This window comes from Cricetulus griseus, chromosome 2, assembly GCF_003668045.3.
Source record: "Cricetulus griseus strain 17A/GY chromosome 2, alternate assembly CriGri-PICRH-1.0, whole genome shotgun sequence".
NCBI lineage: Eukaryota > Metazoa > Chordata > Mammalia > Rodentia > Cricetidae > Cricetulus > Cricetulus griseus.
Genome location: NC_048595.1, coordinates 100,241,557 through 100,265,770, shown reverse-complemented (window position 1 = coordinate 100,265,770; position 24,214 = coordinate 100,241,557). Strand labels below are relative to the sequence as shown.

The window sequence follows — 24,214 nt, the reverse complement described above, 5'->3', positions numbered from 1 at the left end:
GTAAAAATTATATGCAAATACAGAAACTCAAAGGTTCTAAAACAAACAAACAATGTTCATGGGTCACCAGGAAGCCCTGCCCCCATGTTCAGTGGGTTGTCGAACAAGCGTAAGGGGGAGGATGCACCAGGTTCTGTCATTCTAAGTTTTAAGGTCAGGGAGTGGTTCAAGGGTATCAGAGAATGGGGTAGAAAAAAGGATCTCTTTGGTGTCTCTGATTTTCCTACTCTTTGTTGCTCATTGGCGTCTCTGCTTTGTCACAAGCAACTACTATCATTCGTATTCGAAAAGTCTTCTTTGCTGGTGGTAAGAACTTTTGGTTGTCCCCTTGACTCTAGTTTTATACCCTTCCTTCTCCTGCTCACTGCTTCCTAGAAGAGATGGCAAATGCAGCTTTGGATTATAATTGTCCTACAGCTCCAGAAGGTGAAAGTTCAGGGACTTTAAGCCTTTCCAGGCTCTGGCCCAGGCTTCTCTTTCCCTTTTGAGTATCTCCTGCACTAGTTACAAGGACCAGTGTCCCGAGACTAGATGTTCTGCTTTGACTTGGAGGAGCAATACCTATGCTCTCTCAAAGTTGAACATTGGCATCTCCAAGGTTACCAGCTGCTCCTTCTCTCTTGCTTAGTTTCTCCTTCTTTATAACCGTTTTATTGGCACACATTGACTTTTATTCAAAATAATACTCCAGCTATAAAGGGTAGGTATGATTATACTATGGGTGTGGTGAGTGCTTTAGACTCTGGGTCAGTCATGAGTGATCTTCATTCTAGATTGAGATTCAGCTACTTAACCCATCAGATCCATAATAGTCCTATTTGCTATAGCACAGTGGCCTGATCTGTTTCCATAGTTTCCAAACTGATGATCCTTATTTGCATATTTCCCTGAGAGCTCATTTTCTTTGTTTCAGCTCCTCCTGGGAGCCCTTCACTTTACCTCAGGAGTCTGTCATAACATGGCTGTTCTACTGTCTTTCTGTTTGGTTTTCTCTGTCTCTAGAAGTTCACATTAACATATTCATGCCATGTACAACCTAATATCTCTTCATTTAAGCCTATTTGATAGAAGAGCTCAGTTACAAAGATTAAAAACAAACACTAGAAAACCATTGTCTTTCCTTCCTCTCAGCCCCCCATTCCCTGGCAGTCTGCACTAATTATCATTAGCACCCTTTCTTTTTGTCACCAGAGGTCAGATATTTTGCTTTGCCCTTCCAGAAGTTAGAGCAAGAAGACTATAGACTTTACTTGACTTAGCCTCTGTAAAGGAGGATTTGGGCCAGGCTCTTGGAGAATGTCTGAAAGGGGCACTAGTGGAGATGGAGGTAAATGGTGGGCTTGTGAGTTCCCTGTCTCCTGAGCTGTCTGGCAGAGCCACCTGTGGAGACCTGCTGCCTTGGGAGATCCAGGAACCATGGCTACTGCTGAAACTTGATCCAGCTTCTCTCCCTTCACTAGAACATGAGAAAGACCGGCTGTGCAAGAGTGCTGACTACATGAACCTGCACTTCAAGGTGAAATGGCTCCACAATGAATACGTGCGAGATCTGCCTGCCCTCCAGGGGCAGGTGCCTGAGTACCCAGCGTGAGTGTGGGGCCAGCAAAGAGGAAGGGATGGGGTTTTTCTGAATGAGTAAGGGTGGTATCCTACATTCAGTTCAGTAGGCCAGGCTCAGATTCCCTGTTGCAGGCACTGCTGTAGAAAGAGGAGTGTTAATGTCCTGTCTTCCAGAAGATTCCATCTGGAGGAGCTTCAGTCCCTAGTTTTCCTGTTTTAACTACAGGTGGTTTGAGCAATTTGTGCTACAGTGGCTAGATGAGAATGAAGATGTGTCCCTGGAATTCCTGCGTGGAGCCTTAGAACGAGATAAGAAGGATGGGGTAAGTGGGGGACGTTGGCTACACAGTGGTTGATCCATGTCTCAACATTTAGCTATTGGCTGGATGTTTTTGGCTTCTGCTAGGTTGATCTGCCCTGTCCTGTAGAATCTGCAGGAAAGCTATGGAGAGCACAGAGCCACCTCTGTAAGGCAGAGCTCTTTTATACCCTAAAGCTATGGATGGTCACTCCATGTATGGTCTTCTTTAGTTCCAGCAGACATCAGAGCATGCACTCTTTTCCTGTTCTGTGGTGGACGTCTTTACACAACTCAATCAGAGCTTTGAGATCATCCGGAAATTGGAATGCCCAGACCCTAGCATCCTTGCCCACTACATGAGAAGGTTTGCTAAGGTAACAATGAGCCTCCTAGCCTCTTCCCCTTCACATCACTGCACTCACAGTCACAGGCCTGAGCTCCACCCTCTTCCATGATGGCCTTCAAGTGAAGCTATCAAGTAGAGAGATAGTCTCTCTCAGTTCTGTTCAGCAATTGAGAGGGAGCTTTGCTCTTTCCTGTGAGAGTTATTCTTCACTTTCTTGATATTTTGGGGGTTTGTTTGGTTTGGTTTGGTTCATATATTTGAGACCTTGTCTTCTATATACCCCTGGCTGGCTTAGAACCCACTACATAGCTCAGGCTGGCTTTGAACCTGTGACAGTCCTCCTAGCCTCTGCCTCCAGAGTGCTGGGATTACATATGTGCACCACTGCAGCCAACTCCCTGATGTTATTGCTCTGGGATGATAAATGGAACTAAAGCAAGGTCCTGTGAAGACATTAAGGATTCTCTCTTTCCTTTTCTTCTCTTTCCTCAGACCATTGGGAAAGTGCTGATGCAGTATGCAGACATCTTATCAAAGAGCTTCCCAGCCTACTGCACAAAGGAGAAACTGGTAGGGCCAGGCACTAGGGCACTGGGAGGAAAGGAATGGAGGACATTTGAATGTGCCTCAGATGTTCTTGAGCTCTGGCTTCCTTCCAAGCTTTGCTTGAGACTCATGCCACAAGATAATGAGAAGTCAGCTAAGAGTGCCTCTGAGCCTCTGTTTTGTGCTTTTTCCACCACTGAGCATTTACTTAGTCTTTTTTTCAATAAACATTTTCAGATATTCAGAGTTATAAATAGAAATATCATGAGTACCTATGTAACTACCACCTAATCCAAATTTAGGCAGAAATGTTTGCTACTAGTCTTTGTTCAAAGAGAATTGTCTGAATTGGTTCCAGATTTCAGTCTTTATGGTAAGACCTATACAATGTGAAGTCCCTGTGGCCTTGGAATAGTGTAAGAGTGAGGGACCCTAAACTAATGGGTTCTGTGCTAAAAGTGACTAAGACTGAAGAGATCTGTCTGTCCCCAAAGCCCTGCATCCTGATGAACAACATGCAGCAACTGAGGGTCCAGCTGGAGAAAATGTTTGAGGCCATGGGAGGCAAAGAGGTAAGTCTTAGGGTGTGTGGTTACTGTACTTTGTCCAGGTTGAGTTGCCTCACCGCAGTGCTCTACCCTCTCTCAATTAAACATAGGCTAAGTGTTTAGCTTCAGATTTAAGGTGGCTTCATTTGAGATAGGCATTATTGGAAAGTTACAGAAAGGAAAAACGGTCACTGGGATATGGTACCAACCCAGAGGAACAAGCATAAAGGTAGGGACCTAGGAGGGAGAACCAGGCATTTGGGATATGACCTAGGAAGGAGAATTAGCCATTGTGGTAAGAAAGGAGAATTGGGCTTGGGGTGTGATGTGGCCTTAGTTGGGAGGAGCAAACATTGAAGTATAGTCCTAGAAAGGAGGAGAAAGCGTTGGGATGTGGTCCTAGGAGAGAAGAGCAGATGTCCGGGCATGGCCCTAAGAAGGAAAATGGTGGTATATGAGAAAGTGAAAGGCAGCAGTCTAACCTGGCTACCCTGTGGATATAGCTGGACTCTGAAGCTTCAGACAGTCTGAAGGAGCTACAAGTGAAACTGAATACAGTTCTGGATGAGCTCAGCATGGTGTTTGGAAACAGGTCAGTGGCACTGAAAATGCACAGCCCTTGGAACCAGGTGTAGCTCCTGGCCCTTCCTAGAGCAGCTAGCCATACTCACCCAGCTGTAGATCTTCCTGTATTCCTGCATATTGTCTCTCAGGGAAATGCAACACAAAGAAATGAGTTTAAATTGCTGGTGTTGCTTCAGTGATGGGGGGCAGAGGGACTGCACTGTGAGCACATGTGTAGCTTCCAGGTGCGGATTGATGAATGTGTTCGACAAATGGCTGACATCCTGGGTCAAGTTCGGGGCACAGGAAATGCCTCTCCCAACGCCAGAGCCTCAGTGGCTCAGGATGCAGATAGCGTGCTGCGACCCCTCATGGATCTCCTGGATGGCAAGTAAGTATAACACTGAGAGGAGAAGTAAAGCTGAGGCCATGAGACAGAGGAGCCTCTGGGGGAGCAGGCATTCCAGGCTTTCCCCTCGCCTCACCTATTGCCCGAATCTGTAGCCTCACGCTCTTTGCCACTGTGTGTGAGAAGACGGTTTTGAAGCGAGTCCTGAAGGAGCTCTGGCGGGTGGTAATGAACACCATGGAACGAGTGATCGTCCTGCCCCCACTAACTGACCAAACAGTAAGAACACCACCCTCCCAGTTGCTTCCATTGTCTCCTTTTCCCTCACTCCCACTTCCTTTGCAGCCCTGCTTTTGACTGATGTCTCTCTGCCTAGGGCACCCAGCTGATCTTAACTGCTGCCAAGGAGCTGAGCCAGCTTTCCAAACTCAAGGTTCTTGGGATGTGGGGTCCTCATGAGGCTGCAGGGAGGGTGCCTGGGGGCCTGGAATGGGGGAGAGAACTATTACTGTGGGGGGTGATTTGTGAGCTGGCCAGTGAGACCATTGCATTTATGACTGTCCTGGGCTCTCCTGATACTGCTTTCTCTGGGGTTCCAGGACCACATGGTACGAGAGGAAACACGGAATCTCACTCCAAAGCAGTGTGCCGTCCTTGACTTGGCACTGGACACCATCAAGGTGGAGACTTTCCCCTTTTCCAGACAGTCTCCCCATGTACACTTGACCTTGACATCCCACCCTGACAGACTAGCTGTCAGCCTCTTAGCATTCTACATCCAGAGAACAAGGCCTAGGCAGAATCAGGGATACAGAGAGAAAGAAAAATGATTCCAAGTCCCAAGACTGGTAAGGTGGTAAGTCAGGTGCATGTGGAGGCGTTTGGGGAAAGTAGGTCTGAGGTGTCAAGTCCCCTAAGGTTCAGAGAGGTAAAAGATTCCCTTTGGCTCTTCTCTCTCCCCCAAAAATGCTTCTATCTCATACCTGCCCACTAGATAGTCCCTCTCTTCAAACACCCCCTCCAGGAATATGCTCCTCCCTCCTGCTCCTGCCAGATACCCAAATGATGCTGAGGACTGTGCTGGCTCTGTAGTGCTCCACTTCTGATCATAGTTTGTCAAATGGTCTGTTGTTTCAGTCCTCTTCTGGCTTCTCAAGGAAGTTAGGAAGCTGCCTCTCTGTGAGGGGAATGAAGCAAGTGTTCATTTATCTTTCAGCAATACTTCCATGCAGGAGGCAATGGTCTGAAGAAAACATTCCTGGAGAAGAGCTCAGACCTTCAGTCTCTACGTTACGCCTTGTCTCTGTACACACAGACTACAGACACTCTCATCAAGACATTTGTGCGCTCACAGCCTGCCCAGGGTAAGGGCCTGAGGACTAGGTGTTCCCACCTCCCCTCCCATACACAGTGCCTGTAGGGAATTAGCACTGTTTAGCCCTTGGAGAGGATCCAGTTGCTCCTTTGAGCTTGGATTTCAGCATTCAGTACTTAACTTCAGTACTTACCCAGGCACGTGCCCATACCAGGCCAAAGAATGAGAGTCACCGGGGCTTTGAAAATGTGCCTGGTATTTATTTATTCCTTTTACTGGCCATTTCCTACCCAGTGCACATTTATTGGGCTCAGCTGTACTCTGTCTGGTAATGGGGAAGAAGTAAGAAAAATCTGTGAGTAAGCCTTGACAGGGAATGCTTGGATACACGTGAAGCCTTATAACTTTGCTTAGTGTTCTAGAGAGGAAAAGCAAAGGGCTCCCCATGCCCTATAGCATGGATGAAAAGAAAACTAAGGCAAATCATAGGCAGCTGAAAGGGTGCACATAGCAGAGGCTGTAGGTTCAAGGGTGGTGCTTATGCCCTGGGGACCAGACAGCTGGGTTGGTTTGTTTTGGGGGTTGGGGAAGATTTTCAGATCTGCTTCCTGTCACCAGCCAGGCCTGTCCAAACTAAAGTACATCTGCAAAGAGAGGTCTTTCCAGGAGGCACCTGTAGGCACAATTAAAGAAAACTTGGGCAGGCTGCCAGGAGTATGAATCTGATGCCATAGCAAGGGTGGCAGGCTTCATCTTACTGAGCTGTGGATGTGGAGTGTAGAGTTGACCCAGAAGGGAGAAATCTAAGCAATTAAGACTGGACGTGACTAAAGGTGAGAAAATGGAGGGATGTGTAGTACTGCTCCGTTTCTTACAGTTGTTCTCAGTTGAGGGTCTGGAGGAGAAAACAAGAGGAGCAAGGACGGGTGTGACTGAAGTGGACAGGGGGAGCTTTAGCAGAGCTGAGGACATGTAAGGCCTGTAATATCAAGGGGGCTCAGAGTTACCTCAGAAAGGCATCGTGACACAGCTGGTTAACCGTGAAGGAAGGGCGTGAAGTGCTAGCCAGGCTGTACCCCAGAGAGACCACACATGCATGGTTTTATCTGTTGTCACTTAAGGGCTCAGGAAATCAGAGCCTGTCATGTCTCCCTTTCCCCACTGTTCTTAGATACTTTTTATCTGTGTTTTCTACTGTTCTGCCATGATTAGTTGGTTTCCAAATTGAAGTCTGACCTTGGACACTGACCTTGGTTCTTAGGCTTCTTTCTGCACCCTGCCCAGTAGTTTGAGGTTCCTTGGAATGTATTTGAACTCTCATGAATGACTGTAGCTCTGACCTCTAACAACTCTTCTTTCTCTGTCCTACTGCTGCTCACCTCTTGACTTGCCTGTTATCCTCGCTCAGTGCATGATGGGAAAGGTATTAGGTTTACTGCTAATGAGGACATTCGGCCAGAAAAGGGTATGTTCTTTTACATTGTGCAGACATGAATCAAACACTTACTCACCCTGTGAACTACAGTGAGGTGTATGCTGGGGATGGCTGAACCAGCTGTCAAAAGTTCAGGAGCTCTATGCCAAATCTTTCACCTTGGCAATGTATTCATATAGCCCAGGAAGAACTTCTGTTCTCGACCTCTGTCTTGTCCTCTGAATTGTCCCCACACTACACCTCAGGATAAAGAAGGGTTTTCTTTGAGGCACAGAGTAGTGATGTGTTCTCAAAATAAGGTGGAGCCCCTGCTCAGAGTCATCTACAGACTGACCCTATTCAGAGATTGTGACTAGAGAGTTGTTCTGTGAATTTAAGTAGGACAGAGAAGGCCTCCCAAGCAGGACAAGCAAGAGGCTGCATCTCTTGGCTAGAGCATTAAGAGATACCACATAAGTCATGGCCTTATGTAACACATGCCTATAGTCCAAGAAATCAGAGGCTGAATCATGAGGCTCTCAAGTTCAAGTCCAGCCTGTACTTTATAAGGAGTAAGAACAAGAGCAAAATAGAGAAAAGGAGTGAAGGAGAGAGAGAATTCTCAGTGCATGTTTTAATAAGTTTCTCCCAAGATCTTTCAGCTTACTTAGTGTTATAGTGCACAGCCTCATTCTTTCTTTCCTGTTGTTTCTTCTCCCATTTGTTAATTCCCTGTGACTACTGTGGGTAATTCTTGCTTTAGGGTCAGGTGTAAGGTGGAAGCATTCTAAACCCTTGTTTGACCTGGAATCTAGTTCTCTAGTAGGCAATCAATCATCTGTCTGTCCTCAGGGGCTGGTGTGGATGATCCTGTGGGAGAAGTCTCCATTCAGGTGGACTTATTTACACACCCTGGCACTGGGGAGCATAAGGTCACAGTGAAAGGTAAGTGCTCTTGACTTACACATTTGGCTGTTTCTTAACCATGGCTCCAGCTCAGTTCTTCTCAAGGAGAATATGACCTAGAGTTCAAGAACTGGGAATACTGGAGGGATCCCTCACAGATCTCCCTTGTTTGGGTAGTGGTAGCAGCCAATGACCTCAAGTGGCAGACAGCGGGTATGTTCCGGCCTTTTGTGGAAGTGACTATGGTTGGCCCACATCAAAGTGATAAGAAGAGGAAGTTTACAACCAAGTCTAAAAGCAACAACTGGACTCCCAAGTACAATGAGACATTCCACTTGTAAGTTACAGAGTAGGAAACCTACAGGCTCTGGAATGAGGGAGTGCTGGGTGGTGTAAGGGTAAAGAGACTGGGAATAGACCAGTGGGTTAGATGTCAAACTTGGGTGAATTCAGCAGAAAATGTTCATTTCTGGCTTTTTATCCTCTACCCTGTGCTCATAGCCTACTGGGAAATGAAGAGGGTCCAGAGGCCTATGAGTTACAGATATGTGTGAAAGACTACTGCTTTGCCCGGGAGGATCGAGTGATAGGACTGGCAGTGATGCCCCTGAGGGATGTGGCAGCCAAGGGCAGCTGTGCCTGCTGGTGCCCATTGGGCCGGAAGATCCACATGGATGAGACAGGCATGACCATTCTCCGGATTCTGTCTCAGAGGAGCAATGACGAGGTAGCTCGAGAGTTCGTGAAGCTCAAATCGGAGTCTCGTTCCACAGAGGAAGGGAGTTGAACATCTTTGGTGTATGTGCCATCCAGACAATGCCAACTGCACACATCAGTCAGGGAGAGTTAGCTGTGTAGCCAGCTTAGAGTCCTTGTAGTCAAAAGGCTGACTCTCCCAGGTAAGGCTGTTTAACGAGAATCTTGGGCTTGTAAGACTATGGCTTTTCAGAGAAAAGTCATGAACCCCAGCCAGTAGGTCTGTGGTGCTAGAAGCTGGGCTGTGGAGCTACTTCCTGGAGGGATTTTTTTTCCATAAGTAGAGACAGACATTTCCAAGAATGTCAGCTATTCTTGGTAGACAACTGTCCATTCCACCTCCCACTTCTTCCCTTCTCTAAACCACACTTTGTCCAATTAGATGCTTACATGCTCATCACTAGAAGATGTTTAGAAGACCTAGAGCTTGTACCTGGCTGACCTACTAACCATTTTGGAGATTGGCCAGAGTGAGCATGCACAGACTGGAATTCACTGTCACTTGAGCAGTGTGGATCCAGTAAGAACAAGGCTTGTGAACTGAACAAGATACCTTCTGCAAAAGGAGTTGGCTAATTTCCGTAGCTCAGACTATCTGTCATGAGTCAAAGAAGGTTCACATGGTGCTTTGGAGTCCTGAGCAGAATATTTCTTTGGAATCCAGGCACCAGGAGTCTCACCTGCCAGGAGTACTCCTGACTCCCTACTCCTGTCATCAGGGAGTGATGCTTAGAACACACACACACATACACACACACACACACACACACACACACACACACACACACACACACACACACACACACACTTCTTTATTAAAGACTTGAGGGCTAATTAAGGATCCAAGGATATTTTCTTGAGTAGTCCCTGAACAAAGCCAAAAATCATGGAAAACTGTCTAGAAAGAACTGTCCTCACCTATGACCACAACCTTCTGGCTGTCCTCTTTGAAGAAAACACTTAAGTCTTTGGCCTTCCTCCTCCTCTTTGGATCAGCTGCTGTTCCCCATGGATTGGTCAAACATCAAAAAGGCGCTTGGACTCTCATTCTTCAGTATGTGCTGAATAGAGGGGGCCTCAGCTCTCGCTGGCAGGTCCCCTTGCTCAGAGACATGACTTGGTCCTTGGATTTCCTGATAGTAAATTGCTAAGGACTCAACATTGTTCATAATACACCGGCCAACACAAGAAACAAACCAAGCATTATTGCTGTTTTTAATTATTATATGTGCCATTGTTACAGAAAATTATAGGCTAGACCATAATAAATTATCTTATAGCAGTTTTTGGGGTCTGGAATTCTGTGAAGATGTGGAAAACTGTAAAAATGAATGTTATATTTAATGATAGCTTTTGGATTAACAGACCCTGGCTATAGCCCCCCACTCCCCTACCCTACCCTCACCCCCTTATACACAAGTGTTAGAACCTAAGTGGTTCCAAATGAGCACTGATTCAGTAGTCATTAGACTGAATCATTTTGATTCTGACTGAGACAACCAGTCTGATAGTCTGGTGACCTAGGAGATCAGCGTCCTTACAAAGATCCAGAAGGGAAGGAAATGACATGGGCCATGGAAAGTAGCCCATGCTTCCTCCTTCTTTGTCTAGGATCACTAGGACAGACCACAGCTGTGAAACAAGGCAGACATCTGCTGAGGAGAGAAACAGACCATAACATAGAGCTGAGACTGCTATGGACAGCAAAGGTTAGGATTTTCAGCTCTTTTCAAGGAAGATAAACTGTGGTAGCAAAACTAGTGAGGCCTCCTAGAATCAGTAAAGATGACACAAGAAATGTAGGCCTCACATACTCCTTCAGACTGCTGTCGCCACCTTTGACAAGAAACTAGCCCCATTTCCATTGCTTGCCAAATAGATCCTTTCTGTTTGGTGGCCAAGGTATTTAAAGCTTCTTCCTTCTTCTACCCCCTCCTAAAGCAGCCACCTTTTGTCATTTCTGCTTCAAAGCTGCCCCCAGGGGCTGGGCAGGGGAGCTCACACTCTGACCCCAACAACTGGGAGACAGAGGCGTGTGGGTCTCCAAATTTGAGGTCAGCCTAGTCCACATAGCATGTCTACAGTAAGACCATGTCTAAAATTGAGATGTCCCCATGAATCTACTATTTTCTAGTCCCACTACCACTAGTTGTTAAGGGTCTTGATTGGGTTCATTTTCTCTGCCAGTTAAAGAATTAAAAGACAGGAAAACAATCTCGACCATGACAGACTGGTAGCTGTAAAGAAATCGAAAACTCTTCAAATAGGAGCAGATTCAGCAGTTGAAAGAAGGTCTTTTACCATACAGCAGGTTCCCACAAAGAAAGACCCTCTGCAAAGCAGAAGCCCAACTTCTGGAGGGCTGGAAACCTGTAAAGTGTGAAGGGTCTTCCTGCCCTAATTTAGGGTTGGTGAGTTTGAAGAAAGACAGGAAGACTGATTGGCCCACAGCTGTTATATAAACATGTCCTGATCTGGCCTTGAACTTGTTGAGCTGCTCCATCAGCAGGAGCCCCATTGGCAGGAAGGTAAAAGCCCACAAGCTCTTGTTTGTTTGGGTGTTTTTTGTTTTGTTTTGTTTTGTTTTGTTTTTTGGCTGCCAGGCTTTTGTCTCAGGTCAGGAGGGTGAAGAAAAGGCTGCCAGTTTGGAAGGTCACCATCTTTATCACCTAGTCATGGCCCATCTCATCTCTTTGCTTCTCAGGGACTCTGCCCAACTCCTAGTCTCTCATAGTGGTTTTTATTTCCCCTCCTCTGGATTACTGATTAAACCCCAGCCTCTGCTCCTCTTTTCTTTTTAAGAAATACTTTGAAGTTTTGTTTAGTTTGTGTGTGTTTTACCTGCATGTATGTTTCTGTACCACCTGGGTGCCTGGTGCCCACAGAGGTCAGAAGCACCTGATCCTGGAACTGAATTATGGATGCTTGGGATCAAACCCAGGACTCCAGTAAGAACAAGAGCTGTTAACCACTGAGCTACCTCTCTAGGTCCCTCTTTCCTCTCCATGCTCTCCAGTTAAAAGCTATTCAGTGGTCACTCATGACTACTAAGGCTCTCCAAGAGGACACACCAACTATAAACCACATACACAATCCTCCAGCTATCTATCTGAATTATTGCCCTTAAAGTGCTCTACATGTTTGTGCACTTAGCCCCTCAGTGGTCTTTTACATTCTTGTGTCCTTGTTGGAATGTCAAGCATGCCTTTCCACTGCATTTATCCTGTCACCTCTGGGAAGACATTGGGACCCACCCAACTCTGGGCAGCGCTGTCCATTGTTCTGTCTCTCCTCATCAGCATCATTAGCTTGTGGTCTGTCCCTGGAAGGATCTGAGGATTTCAGTTCTGGCCTCAGCTTCAAAGACAGAATTTGATCTGCAGGCTGCTTAAACAGTCACGGGGTGGGGGCGAGAAAGGGGCGTGGTTGGAGATGGGCTCCTTGAGCGGGAGGCGGCGGGGGGCGGGGCAGGTCCTGCTCCTGGCGGAAGCTGTGCCTCTGTGGCACCTGCGCAGAAAGATGCGTTAAGATGGAGGTTGCTGAAGTAGAAGGCTGTGAGGAGACGGTAAGTAGGGGGCGCCCGAGGAAAAGTTACGGCTTTCTTCCTGAGAACATTGTGCAGAGATCTTAGCTTACTTTTAACTACCTGGTGGTTGTTCATCTGCCTTCCTTGAGAACTATTGTAATAGTTCCCGAGATTGCCACGCTGTCAGTACTCCTCAAATATACAGATTTATCCAGTGCTCCCAGAGGAGATGTGTTTGTCCAGATACTTCCAAAGAGAGCCCCCCTCCCATCTAGATAACTGCCAAAGGGCACACATTTCCAGTTATACCAAAAAGCAGATCAACCCTGTTCCCAGCAGTGTCATATTCCTGTTAACTATGGGAGTTTGTTCGTTTTCCCAAGACGGTTAAGATTCTCCCGCATTTGCTGTTATTCTCTTCCTTTTAATGTTTACCCAGAAGAAACTTTCTGCTACGAACAGACTTACTAATGTGAGTATGTATCTAGCTATTTATTTCTTTATCTATCAGAGGAACTACTAACAGAGGCATTGTTTGTTTGCTATGAGGCAGGCAGGATTTTGCTGTATAGCCCTAACTAGCTTGAAACTTTGTACATCAGCCTTGCAAGTTGTACTGATCCTCCTGGCTCTGCCTCCTGGCTGCTAGGATTACAAGTATAAATTACCATACCCAGCAGTATCTAAAATTTTTTCAGCCAGCACTTCTGAGGCTGGTGCAGGAGAATAAAGGGTTCAAGACAAGCCTGGGCTACATGAGATCCCTCTCAAACTTAAAAAAAGAAAACTATTTTTTGCTTTGTTTTGTTTTGAGACAGGGTTTCTATGTGTAACAGCTTTGGCTGTCCTGGAACTAGCTCTGTAGACCAGGCTGGCGTCAAACTCACTGAGATCTGCCTGCCTCTGCCTTCCAAGTACACCACCGCTGCCCAGCTAAAAAAACAAAACTTTTTTTTTTAAGTTTTAAAATACACTTTTGCAGGTCTTGAAATTTGAAAGATTTGTTAGTTGAATTCACATTCCCATAAAGCAAGTGGTTAAAGCTAAGAAACAACATTAAAATAATCTTAACAGTTCACCCCACACTGTACTTCTTGTTTCTCATCCTGGGCTGTACATGTAGTAGGCACTTGAATATAGGACCCTTGGTTTAGAACTTGGGGTCATTTTCTTAGCTAATATTTAAGCTCCTAACGAAAACTGAAATCCAAATGTTATGTGTATTAAAGTTATCTTTGGATCCTGTAATGCTCTGGTTGTACCGGAGGTCATCTTGGGAGTTAGAATTGAGAGTGAAGTCCATACCAAAATAGTTGGGGTAAGAGAATTCAAACAAAATATCTGAAAGAGCCTTGGCTCATTTGAAGAGGACCCATCCATGTACAATTCAATTCCTCTTTGATAGAGCAAGGTAAAGATAAGGCATTTTTCTCTCTTGTGAATACCTGGTCACAAAAGGACCTGACTCTAATCTATCTCTTTAATAAAGTCTCAAATAGTCTGACTCCAGGCAAGGGGTTTTGCCCAATGGTAGATCATTTACCTATCATGTACAAGGAACTAGAATGAAAAAGGATCAAAAGTGCTGACCCTTTCACTCAGGAACACAATGGTAACCCTTTGTCTGGGAAATAATTGTCTTTAGACTGAGTCTAATCACACACAGAGCAAAGCAAACCTTTACTAGTAGATATATTAAGAATTTATACCAAAATCTATGTATAGAAGTACAATGTACATGTTAAGTAATACAATAGGATGGGTTGATAGTTTTTTTTTAAAAAAAAACTTTTTATTTATATCTATGTTTTGACTACCTGTTTGTGCACCACATGTATGGGTGCCCTTGGAGGACAGAAGACGGCATCAGATCCCCTGGGATTGGAGTTAGTGACAGATGTGAGCTGCCGTGTGAGTTCTGGGAATCCAACACCACTGGAATAGAAGCCAGTGATCTTAACCACTGAGCCATCTCCCTAGCCCCTTCATACAGTTTTAAACAAAAGAAAAACAGAAAAACCTCAGGTTAGAAGATCTGAACCGGTGGATTTTAAAGGACACAGTAAACCTGTGACATGCCTGTTCACTATGAATATTTCCCTCATGATCTTTCCAGACACAGAAACAAAAAAGGCAAAGTTGAAAAAATAACATAAAATGCAAAGATGGTATTGAAGCAGAAATCAGAAGACATAAATGCAGGTCTCTAAGGCATACTGCTCAGGAGTCTGGCCTTTACACAACTGTTAGCTGCAATTGTTATTTGGACTGGTAATTCCTTCCATATCTAACTAAAGAGGGTTGAAATGGGCTCATATACATAAGAGCACTTTGAAAACTATACGTTTTCTCTATGTGAATAAAGAAGTATTATGTGGTACCCTTTGGGTTCTGATAAATTAACTTTTAAGGAATTTGTCTTGCTTAGTCTCAGGTCTAAGAAAAACATATTTGTTGAGCAATTACTATATGTCTGGAATAAGAGACAAATAACCCTTATAAACTTAGAGGTGGCCATCAGCATATTAATTACCTACAAGGTATCTAGTGCAGACTCAACACCATATTGAAGAGGCAAGAAGAATCTAAATTCTAGATTTAATTTTGCTGCTGTATAACTATGAAAAGGACTTATGTGTCAACCCAGGTAGCCTTATTTGTGAAATAAGGCAATAAGGTGACCTCAGATGTTCTTTCCTGTTGAACTTCCCGAACTTAATGGATGTGTTGCCTCCCTAGGATATCCCTGTTGAAAAAGCTGAACAGTCAGAGACCTGTAAGGACAAGTACTAAAGTCACACTAGATTCAGCACAGCAGTAGTAACAGAGTTAACCCTGTTCAGTAGTACTTCGTGGAAGACTAGGCAGACTGGGAAGGATGGAGACTGGAGTAGACAAAGACAGGAGACTCTTGCAGGTACTGAGAATTGAGTGGAAGTTCAAAAGGGTAGAGCATTCATCTTCTTAACCCTTAGGGGTTAAGGTGAGGGTTTAGGATTAGAGTTAGGGTTATTTTTAAAAAGGACTTTTACATTTTAATTATATGTGTGGGTCTGAGTATGGGTATGTGTACTTTGCCAGTGCCCACTGAACCAGAAGTGTCAGATCCCCCTGGAGCTGGAGTAACAGGCTGTTGTGAACTACCTGTTAAAGGTGCTGGGAATCAAACTCTGGTCCTGTAAGAGCAGTACATGCTCCTAACCACTGTGTCATCTCTCCAGCCCCCACATATTATTTTCCTAATGTAGCAGTCAAAGTCTTGGCAGAAAGACAGTTGATATAATCATAAAGATTTAACTTAAGGGCCTGGTCAGGGATAAAGAGACGAGCAAGAAGTGAACACAAGAGGAATAGCAACAGAAGTGAGTTGCTCTCCTAAGGCTGAAGGGGTAAAAGGAAAGAACTGTTTATACTAAGCCAAGCTAGAGCTACAGCTCTGGGAGAAGGGGCTTCCAGACAAGAGCTATGATCCTAAGTGGTAAGAAGCCACTGCAGGAACTTGAACAAGGTTCAGAGGAATAAATGCACTAATGTGTCCCATGTCTCTCAACTGCCAGCTAGTACTTTTCATTGGTAAGACCTAAAGGACAGTCTAGAATCCAGAGACTATGGGAGATATAGTTCATAGAAGTCAGCTTCCCAGACCAGCATAGACGAGTTGGAGGATGGGAGAGGAAATTGTCAACATTTTCTCCAGGAACAAATCGCCATGTAGACGCTTTCCAAATAGTGTCCCCTGTATTAAAACACCATAAGGGTCAGTCTCCTTCTCTGTATGAAGATGCTAGTGCCTTTGTGAAGATTCTGTGATGCATATGAAAGTGCCCAGCATGGAGCCTTGATAGCCCTGGATGCCCACTTTATATTAGGTCCTTCCATTCATGCCAAAATAGCTCCTTCGCTAACCAAGATCTCAAAGTATAGATGAACTGACTGAATGAAGGGAAGACAAAAGTACATCTGCTGGGGCCTGTTGCACATTATAATGACTTTGGCTTTTACTGAGAGAAAGCTAAGAAGTCATTGAAAAATTCTACAGGAGCCTTAACTTCTGGCATAGGGGGTTTTAATCATTCACTAGGGAATCACCTGGTTTTTCATTCAGTGAGCCTAGATCACGTTTAAATTATTTAGATCTTGGGTTCCTTTATCTCACATGAGGAAGTATGTATGAATGGTCCTCAGATCTGAATACAAATTGGAATCACTTGATATTGATAATGCTGATGCCTTGAATCCACTATTTTGATTTGATTAGTCTTGGCTGCAAGCTATGCTTTCAGTTTTTTATTTCATCGTGAACTGGGTGCTGCATATGCCTGTAATTCTAGCTATTTGGAGGCTGAGGCAGAAGATTGTGAGTTCAAGGCCATGGTGCAACATAATGAAACCAAGTCTCAAACACAAAATGAGAGGGACTGGAGATATCCCTGCAGATAAGTGCACTTGCTGCTCTTCCAGAAGACCCAAGTTGAGTTCCCAGTACCCACAATCTTCTGTGACTCCAGCTTCAGGGAATCTGATACCCTTTTCTGGCCTCCACAGCCACCTGCATTCAAGTACACTTACTCCCACACAAACACAGGCACATAATTTTAAAATAAAAAGCAAGATAACCTACATAAAGCACTGAGTTAGTGTCCATCACAAACTTTTGATTGATAGTATGATGCCAGCTAACTGACAAGCCATTTTTGTTTCATTCTTAGGTGGTGTTTCTTTGAGATGAAACACATAGCAGTTTTTATTTCAGATAAGTACTCAGCTCTTATCAGTTCAGGAACAGAGTTCAGCAAGCAGTACTGGTATTTTCCTCCTCATCATGCATAGTACTGTGTTCCACTGTTCCACACAGTTTGTGCTTTCAGGACATTTGTTAAAGCATTGAACTGACACCCTTGTAGAAATGCCTTATAGATTGGGATCTGTCTTGGCTGACGATATAGGTAGCTCAGTGGTAGGAGGCCTACCATGCACACAGTGCCCAAGGTTCAACCACCAGGTGACCAGAATGGGGGGGGGATTATAGAGCTTGTTGGGTGTAGTGGCCTATCTGTAAGCCCAGAACTTGGGAGATGAAGGAAGAATGATCAAAAATCCAAGGTCAGCCTGGATACATAGTGAGTTCTAGACAAGCTTGAGTTACATGAGACCTTGTCTCAAAAAAGATTAAAACATCAAACTTCAAGAAACTTGGCAAGGATTCAAATTTGATTTGCCTCTGACCTTACTTGGAACTACTTTTGCCCCAGAGTCAAGAGGGAAAAAATTGAACTTGAGGTTATTATTGAGTTTGATTATAACCCCTGATGGTATTTGTTTTGTACATGAGAGGGGTGCTTAAGTGTTCTTTTTAGAGCACAATAAGAGCAATGTTTAAAGAATTGGAACAGATGGATAAGTAATTTAATTCTGAAGATTTGTAAGCATAAAGCCATGCTATGGTAACCTTGGTGGAAATAGTCTTTCACAAAGCTTAAGGCTTGTTTCTAATTTTTGAACCTTCAAGGGAGACAGGAGTAATCCAACAGACTATTGTTAAATGTATCAGTTTAATTGAGATTACTGGACCATCGCTTGCTTAGACCGTGTTTGTCTGGATAAGCCCTGCCATTTGGCCCTTTGTTGGTCTTGAATTCAAAGAGGAAGGGAAAAAAACAAGAGAAGTTATTGGAAATCTTTGAGAGAGATGCTAGAGAAGAGAAATTCCTGAAAATGTTGAGGATGGATAACATGGAGCAGAGTGCATTTGAGAATTAGGGCAAACAGGAAAGCTAGGATATTCAAGATTAGTGCTAGGGAAAAGTAAAGTGCTCACATTTTGTTTCATTGGGTGACCATGTAGTGGGTAGATAGATTGGCTAGATATTAGGGGTCATAACCCTGGAGCATAACTCTTAAACCAGTGGCCACACTATCTCCTGATAGGAGATGACCATAGAGAAGGCAGACTGAACACTGTCAAGGAATGGGTGCTTGTTTGTTTCAGTGCTGGCCAGCTGGGAAGAACTCAAGATCAATTTAGGCAAACCCTGTTATTGGCCTTTTCTAGCCCTCCGTGTTTTATAAGAATCCAGAGAAAGTGTATGCATAAAAGAATGTATAAACAGAACTGACTGAAAATGGGAAAGTTGTCTAAAGAGATTTTTTTTTTGCACTGGAAATGTTTAAACAGGCTGGACATAGAGGAGAAACTACTGAGGGTGGAAGGGTGAAGTAGATAGCTCCCAGTGCCCTTAAGATTTTGAAATTCTGCAATTTCCAGAGTCAGAGTGACCCTAAAAGGTTATCAGAGATCCAGAATGACTCCTAGCCCAGGCATTCTTGGTGGACACAGAAGGCAATTCTGTGTTTTGTTGTGTTTGAGACAGGGCTTCACTATGTAGACCTGGCTGGCCTGAACCTGGAACCCTCTATGTATAGACCAAGCTGACTTCAAACCCACAGAAATCTCCTGCCTCTGTCTCTCGAGTACATGGATTATCTGGGTATATTGCCATGCCCATTTAGAAAGCAATTCTGATTTTTTTTTTAAATGAAACCAAGTTTAATTTAGGCATGCTTTAGTTGATTTCCTCGTGGGCATTTGGAGACTGGGAGCCTCACATGGGAGTGATTTAAACCCATTGGAAATGTGCTGCTTTTTACCGTGAAGAACCATGTGAGGTTTTTGTGTCGTCCCCCCCCCCCCGTGAAGAACCATAGTCCCCTAGTGTAGGAGGCTGGATTAAGTTAGTCATAGGAGTGCTTCCCTCTATGGCTACCACATTTGTCTCTAATGGAGTAGGGCAGCTAAGGATAATGTGCCTTTGGGTTTGTTTTAGCTGAGGGACACGCAGGTCTCAGAGCTGATTCTCAGCATCAGCCCGATAATGTGCTTTGTAGCAATTGTCTTGATGAATTTATCAGCAAGAGACATGATGTAATAAATATTTTTCAGGGAGGATTTTCCTTGAACTGGTATTTTAAATATTTTAATTGTTTGTGTTCATTCTTCTTTAAACAAATTGTTTCATTTATAATTTGTGTGTATGTATGTGTGTGTAAAGATCAAAGGACAACTTTCAGGAATTGGTTCTCCTACTGTGGGTTCTAGAGACCATGCAAACATAGCGAGGGCTTTTTACCCACTGAACCAGCTTGCCCACCCTGTGCTCACTCCTTATTCAATTTCCTTTTTTCAGAAAAACCTCTCCCCTATTTAGAAGACATGGGAATAAATATGGTTCCAGTTACTAGGCTGGTAAAGAAGATGAAATTCAAAAAAAATTATTATAGCACAAAGAACAATGGCTTGTTTTTAGAGAATAAAATTAAAGTATTGTGGGACTTGGGGGGTCAAGTATTTTTGTCTGTGAGAGCATAGAAACTTCATTGAAAAGTTCCCAGAATTTGCACTGGCCTTTGTAAGATAGCTTTGGGGGAATCTAAGATGGAGGAAGGCATCACTTTTATAAGTGACAATATGAACGGTGGCATAGATGAGGAAAATATGAGCCACATATAAACCAGTTTGCATAAGGGTAACTAGTGTAAGAGAAAGATGAAAAGATAGTTTCATAGTTTGGGTACAAATCCAAGGATCTTGAATGTGAAGTTGTTGATGGCAGCTGGGCTTCACTAAGTAACACATGGAAGCCACTAAGGTTTTTGGTTGGTAGCTAAGATACCATAGTAGCTGTTGGCGCTGAGCTCTGCCCACTGTCTAAAGAGCATGTTCTTGCTTCCTTGCTTGTGCTTCTTAAACTTTTGACTGCTTGTTATACTACTATGTCCCAGGAGGATTATTTTCATTTGGGAGCACAGGAACACCTACTGTTGCTGAATTTGACACCAGAGGAGACTGGAGACTTCCCAGTCATGTCTGGTGTTGTACATGGGCAACTTTGACTACAGATAAGAGTCTACACTAAGACATCAAATGATGCTGATAAGGGATACTAAACTTTCACCACTATGACCACCTACTATAGAATATCCCTGGATGGCTGATGAGATGGCCCAGTGGGTTAAGGCACTTGATATCAAACCTGAAAACCTGAGTTTGATACCTGGAACTCATATGATGAATTCTTATAAAGTTTCCTGTGACCTCCATATGTTGCTCTGGCACATTTTCATACATATTTATATTCAGTAAATGTTAAAACATTTTTTTCCTAGAATACTCTTGGATTGGCCTCCCCAGAGGTAATAGAGGTCCCTGGCCCCATTATAGCAACTTTCTCACCTAGAAGGAAGTAGCCAGTCAAGAGTCATTGCCCCCCCCCCTTTTTTAAAGTTTTCAGGGCACAATATTCAGGGGAATGTTAAGCATGAGGTTAACTTTGGGATTGTCTGACCAACAGCCCCCAAAATAGGATATAAAGAACAAGAGGTGCCTGGCATGGTGGCACACACCTTTAATCCTAGCACTTGGGAGGCAGAGGCAGACAGATCTCTGAGTTCGAGGCTAGCCTGGTCTATAGCGTGAGTTCCGGGACAGCCAGGTCTGTTATACAGAGAAAGCTTGTCTTGAAAAACAAAACAAAAGTCCAATAGATATAATGGTGAGCTAGCTACGGCCCTTACACAGGAAATAGAGAATAATGGGTGTTAGAGGTAGATGCTAGCTAGGTCAAATCAAAGCAATTTCAAGATTTCCTCTCCAGGGAAGTATGTAGATTTCTATTGCCCTTTCCTCTAGTGAATACTAAAACCCCTGGACATACTCGTGCACCTTATACAGCTACTTACAACAGACTCTGGGTAGAATGGACATCTGAGAAAGACACCCTCCTTTCCTGGAAGTGCTTTCATGGAGTTACAGAATAGTAAGACAATGCTCAAGATCAGGGAATGTAAGCTGGACATGGTGGTGTATGCCTGTAATACCATGACACTAAAGTAGGATAGCTGTGAGTTCAAAGCCAGCCTGAGCTACAAACCAAGTTTCATGTCAGTCAGGGCTATGTAGCAAGACCATGTCTCACATAACAAATCAGTAAGGGCCGATGAGGTGGCTTAGTAGATGCTTGTAGCCAAACCTGTAAACCTGAATTCAATTTCAGCATCAACACGGCAGAAGGAGAGAACTGACTTCCACAAATTGTTCTTTGATGACCACCACGTCTACCATGTGATGTGCCCTCAAACACACCCACCCAAATAAATAAATAAACATAATAAAACATTTTTATGAACAAAACGTTCAGAGACAATGAAGGGTCTCATTTTTAGAAGTGTTTATGCCAGACCTAAATGGAATGTTCAGCAATATGAACTCAAGCCTGGAGATGAAGTTTGGAGAATAATGCCGAGAGAGATGAAAGAAAGGCACTGTCCCTTAGGAAAAGCACATAAGAGGGAAACGAGGAGGAAAACGATGCTTTGGGATAAGGCACAAGAACCCAGCCTCTTGTGCCTGCTCTTTCCAGTACTGGGGATTGAATCCAGGGCAAACTTCCACCACAAGCTGTAGCTTCATCCCTCTTTTTTTTTTTTTTTTTTTTTTTTTTTACCTTTTATTTTGAGGCAAGGTCTCTCTTACTTTCCCAGTCTGAGTTTGAACTCACCATGGTCCAGAAAGGTTTTGCACCCCCAAGTACCTGGTATTAACTCCTGAACCCCAATACATCTGGCTAGAATTGAGCTTCTTAAACTGGGTCACGATCCCATATATGATCACAAAACTGAATGTGGCTGTCATGAAAAACACTGAAAATTTTCTGAACAGTTATCAAAAGTTGATTCGAAATCAAATGTGTTGAAAACATTTATTACCTTTTTGTTTTCTTCTTTTGAGAACTGTCTGTTCATTTCATTATCCCATTTATTGATTGGCAGTTTCGTGTCTTAGTGTTTAATTTTTGCAGTTCTTTACATATTCTAGATATCAACTCTGTAGGAAAAGATTTCCTCCAATTGTGTAGGCCATCAGTCCCTCTGCTGTTAATGTCCCCTGCCGTGCAGAAGCTTGCTAACTTTCTGTAGTCCCATTTGTTGACTCTTGGGACTATCTCTTATGCTCTTAAGTCCTGGTCAAAAAGTTCTTACTTATACCTGTGACTTCAGATGTATTCTCTGTGCTCTTCTATAACAGCTCCAGCATTTCCAGTTCTAAATTTGATGCATCTGATGCAGAGTGAGAGCTATGGATCTAAGTTCGTTCTTCTGCAAATCGATACACAGGTTTGCCAGCAACATTTGTTGAGTGAGTTCTTTTTTTCCAGTGTATATTCTTGGATGCCTTTGTCAAAACTTAGCTAGCCACAGCTATGTGGATATTATTCTGTTGCATTGATTTATCTGTGTGTCTTTGTGCCAGCACCAGGCCGATCTCATTACACATGTACTCTCTGGAGTAAAATGTGAAGTCAGGTGTCATGACCTCCAGGTGTTTTTGTTTGTTTGGTTTGGTTTGGTCTGCTTAGGATTTCCTTAGATATGCATGGCCTTTTGTGTTTCCGTTTGATTGATTAGGTGGTGGTATTGTTTTGCCCCCCACCCTTTAAAAAGGTTCTCACTATGTAGCACTAGCTGGTCTGGGACTCACTATATAGACCAAGGTGGCCTCAAATTCAGTCATACGCCTCTACCTTGTGAGTGCTGCGATTAAAGGCATGAACCAATCTCCCTGGCCTCACTTATGAATTTTTGTCATCAGGGAAATGCAAATTAAACTACTTTGAAATTTCATTTTACCCCAGTCAGAATGGCTATGATCAAGACAATTAATAATAATAAATTCTGGCAAGACTGGGGGAAAAGAGGAATCTTCACCCACTGCTGGTATAAATGTAAGCTAATGTAACCACTGTGGGAACCGAGATGGGGGTTCCTCAAAAAATTAAAAATAGAGCTGATGTAAAGGTTTGGTGGATAGAAGCATTCACTGCATAAGCCTGATGACCTGAGTTTGGTCCACAGAGACCACATAAAGGTGGAAGGAGAGAATGGACTCCAAAAGTTACACACACACACACACATACACACACACACACACACACACACACACACACACACACACACACACACACCATGTGCCCTCACACAGTAATGATAGTCTTGATTTTTTAAATTAAAAATAAAACCACCATATGACTCAACTATACTGCTCCTGGAAACATACCTAAAGGACTCCATATCCTACCACAGAAATACTTCCAGATCTGTGTTTATTACTGCACTATTTGCAATAGCAAGGAATGGACCCAATCTAGGTTATGCCAACTGAAGAATGGATAATGAGAATGGCATAGATGCACAATACAATTTTTCTCCACTGTAAAGACAAGTAAAATTGCAGGAAGATAGATGGAACTGGGAAGTATTAAGTGAGGTCTCAAAGATAAACATCTAATTCTTTGTAATATCTGGGGTCTGAGAGTGAGTATAGACTATAAAACTAGACAGGAGACCAAATGAAGAATGTAGATACTGAGGAAGGGAGGGAGGACAACAGGTCACATGATATGAACATGGAAAAGAGGATACAGGGTGGGACAACATGATGGAGGGGAATGGAAAAAGTCAGGTGAAAGAGACAACAATAGCAAATTTTGTTTTTAATATGTGATAATGAAACCCAATTCTTCGTAAGCTAATAATAAATAAACAATTTGATCCCTTTTCCACAACATATAAGGATCAAATTGGTATAAGCATTACCAGCCTACAATCCACACTGCCAGAGAAGCTAGTAAACAAGGAGGACCGTTAGAGAGACACACATGTTCCCCTGGGGAAGGGGGTATAGAGGGAAGGGAGAGGGAACTAGGAGAATGAGAAGGGGAAACGAGAAGGGGTAAGGAAGACGTGATGGGGCAGGGAGGTTGAGTTGGGGGAAGAACAGAAGACAGCAAGATAAGAGATAATATAATAGCGGGAGACATTATAGGCTTAAAGAGAAATCAGGAACTAGGGAAATGTCTGGAGAGCTACAAAGATGACACCAATTAACAATCTAAGCAACAGAGGAGAGGCTACCTTAAATGCCCCCTTCTGATAATGAGATTGATGACTAAGTCATATGTCATCATATAGCCTTCATCCAGCAGCTGGTAGAAGTAGAAACAGACACCCACAGCTAAACCTGGAACTGA

At 43.7% G+C, this 24,214-nt stretch overlaps 1 protein-coding gene across 7 annotated transcripts in view; it reads left to right on the top strand.

The window, feature by feature from the left end:
- Nucleotides 1–9,412, top strand: part of Unc13b (unc-13 homolog B) — a 222,291-nt gene extending 212,879 nt beyond the window's left edge. For 4 of the 7 annotated variants that reach the window (XM_027403259.2, XM_027403258.2, XM_027403257.2 and 1 more), the window contains 14 exons: nt 1,461–1,587; nt 1,787–1,883; nt 2,092–2,235; nt 2,700–2,777; nt 3,248–3,325; nt 3,805–3,893; nt 4,104–4,256; nt 4,370–4,493; nt 4,591–4,647; nt 4,814–4,894; nt 5,431–5,578; nt 7,796–7,888; nt 8,027–8,186; nt 8,351–8,636. In XM_027403259.2, the coding sequence (XP_027259060.1) occupies nt 1,461–1,587; nt 1,787–1,883; nt 2,092–2,235; nt 2,700–2,777; nt 3,248–3,325; nt 3,805–3,893; nt 4,104–4,256; nt 4,370–4,493; nt 4,591–4,647; nt 4,814–4,894; nt 5,431–5,578; nt 7,796–7,888; nt 8,027–8,186; nt 8,351–8,636 (1,715 nt within the window). Of the gene's footprint in view, nt 1–1,460; nt 1,588–1,786; nt 1,884–2,091; nt 2,236–2,699; nt 2,778–3,247; nt 3,326–3,804; nt 3,894–4,103; nt 4,257–4,369; nt 4,494–4,590; nt 4,648–4,813; nt 4,895–5,430; nt 5,579–6,937; nt 6,995–7,795; nt 7,889–8,026; nt 8,187–8,350 lie in introns of all 7 variants that reach the window. The other 3 variants (XM_035439914.1, XM_035439913.1, XM_035439915.1) reach the window with 3 other exon arrangements.
- The last annotated feature ends 14,802 nt before the right edge of the window (nt 9,413–24,214 follow it).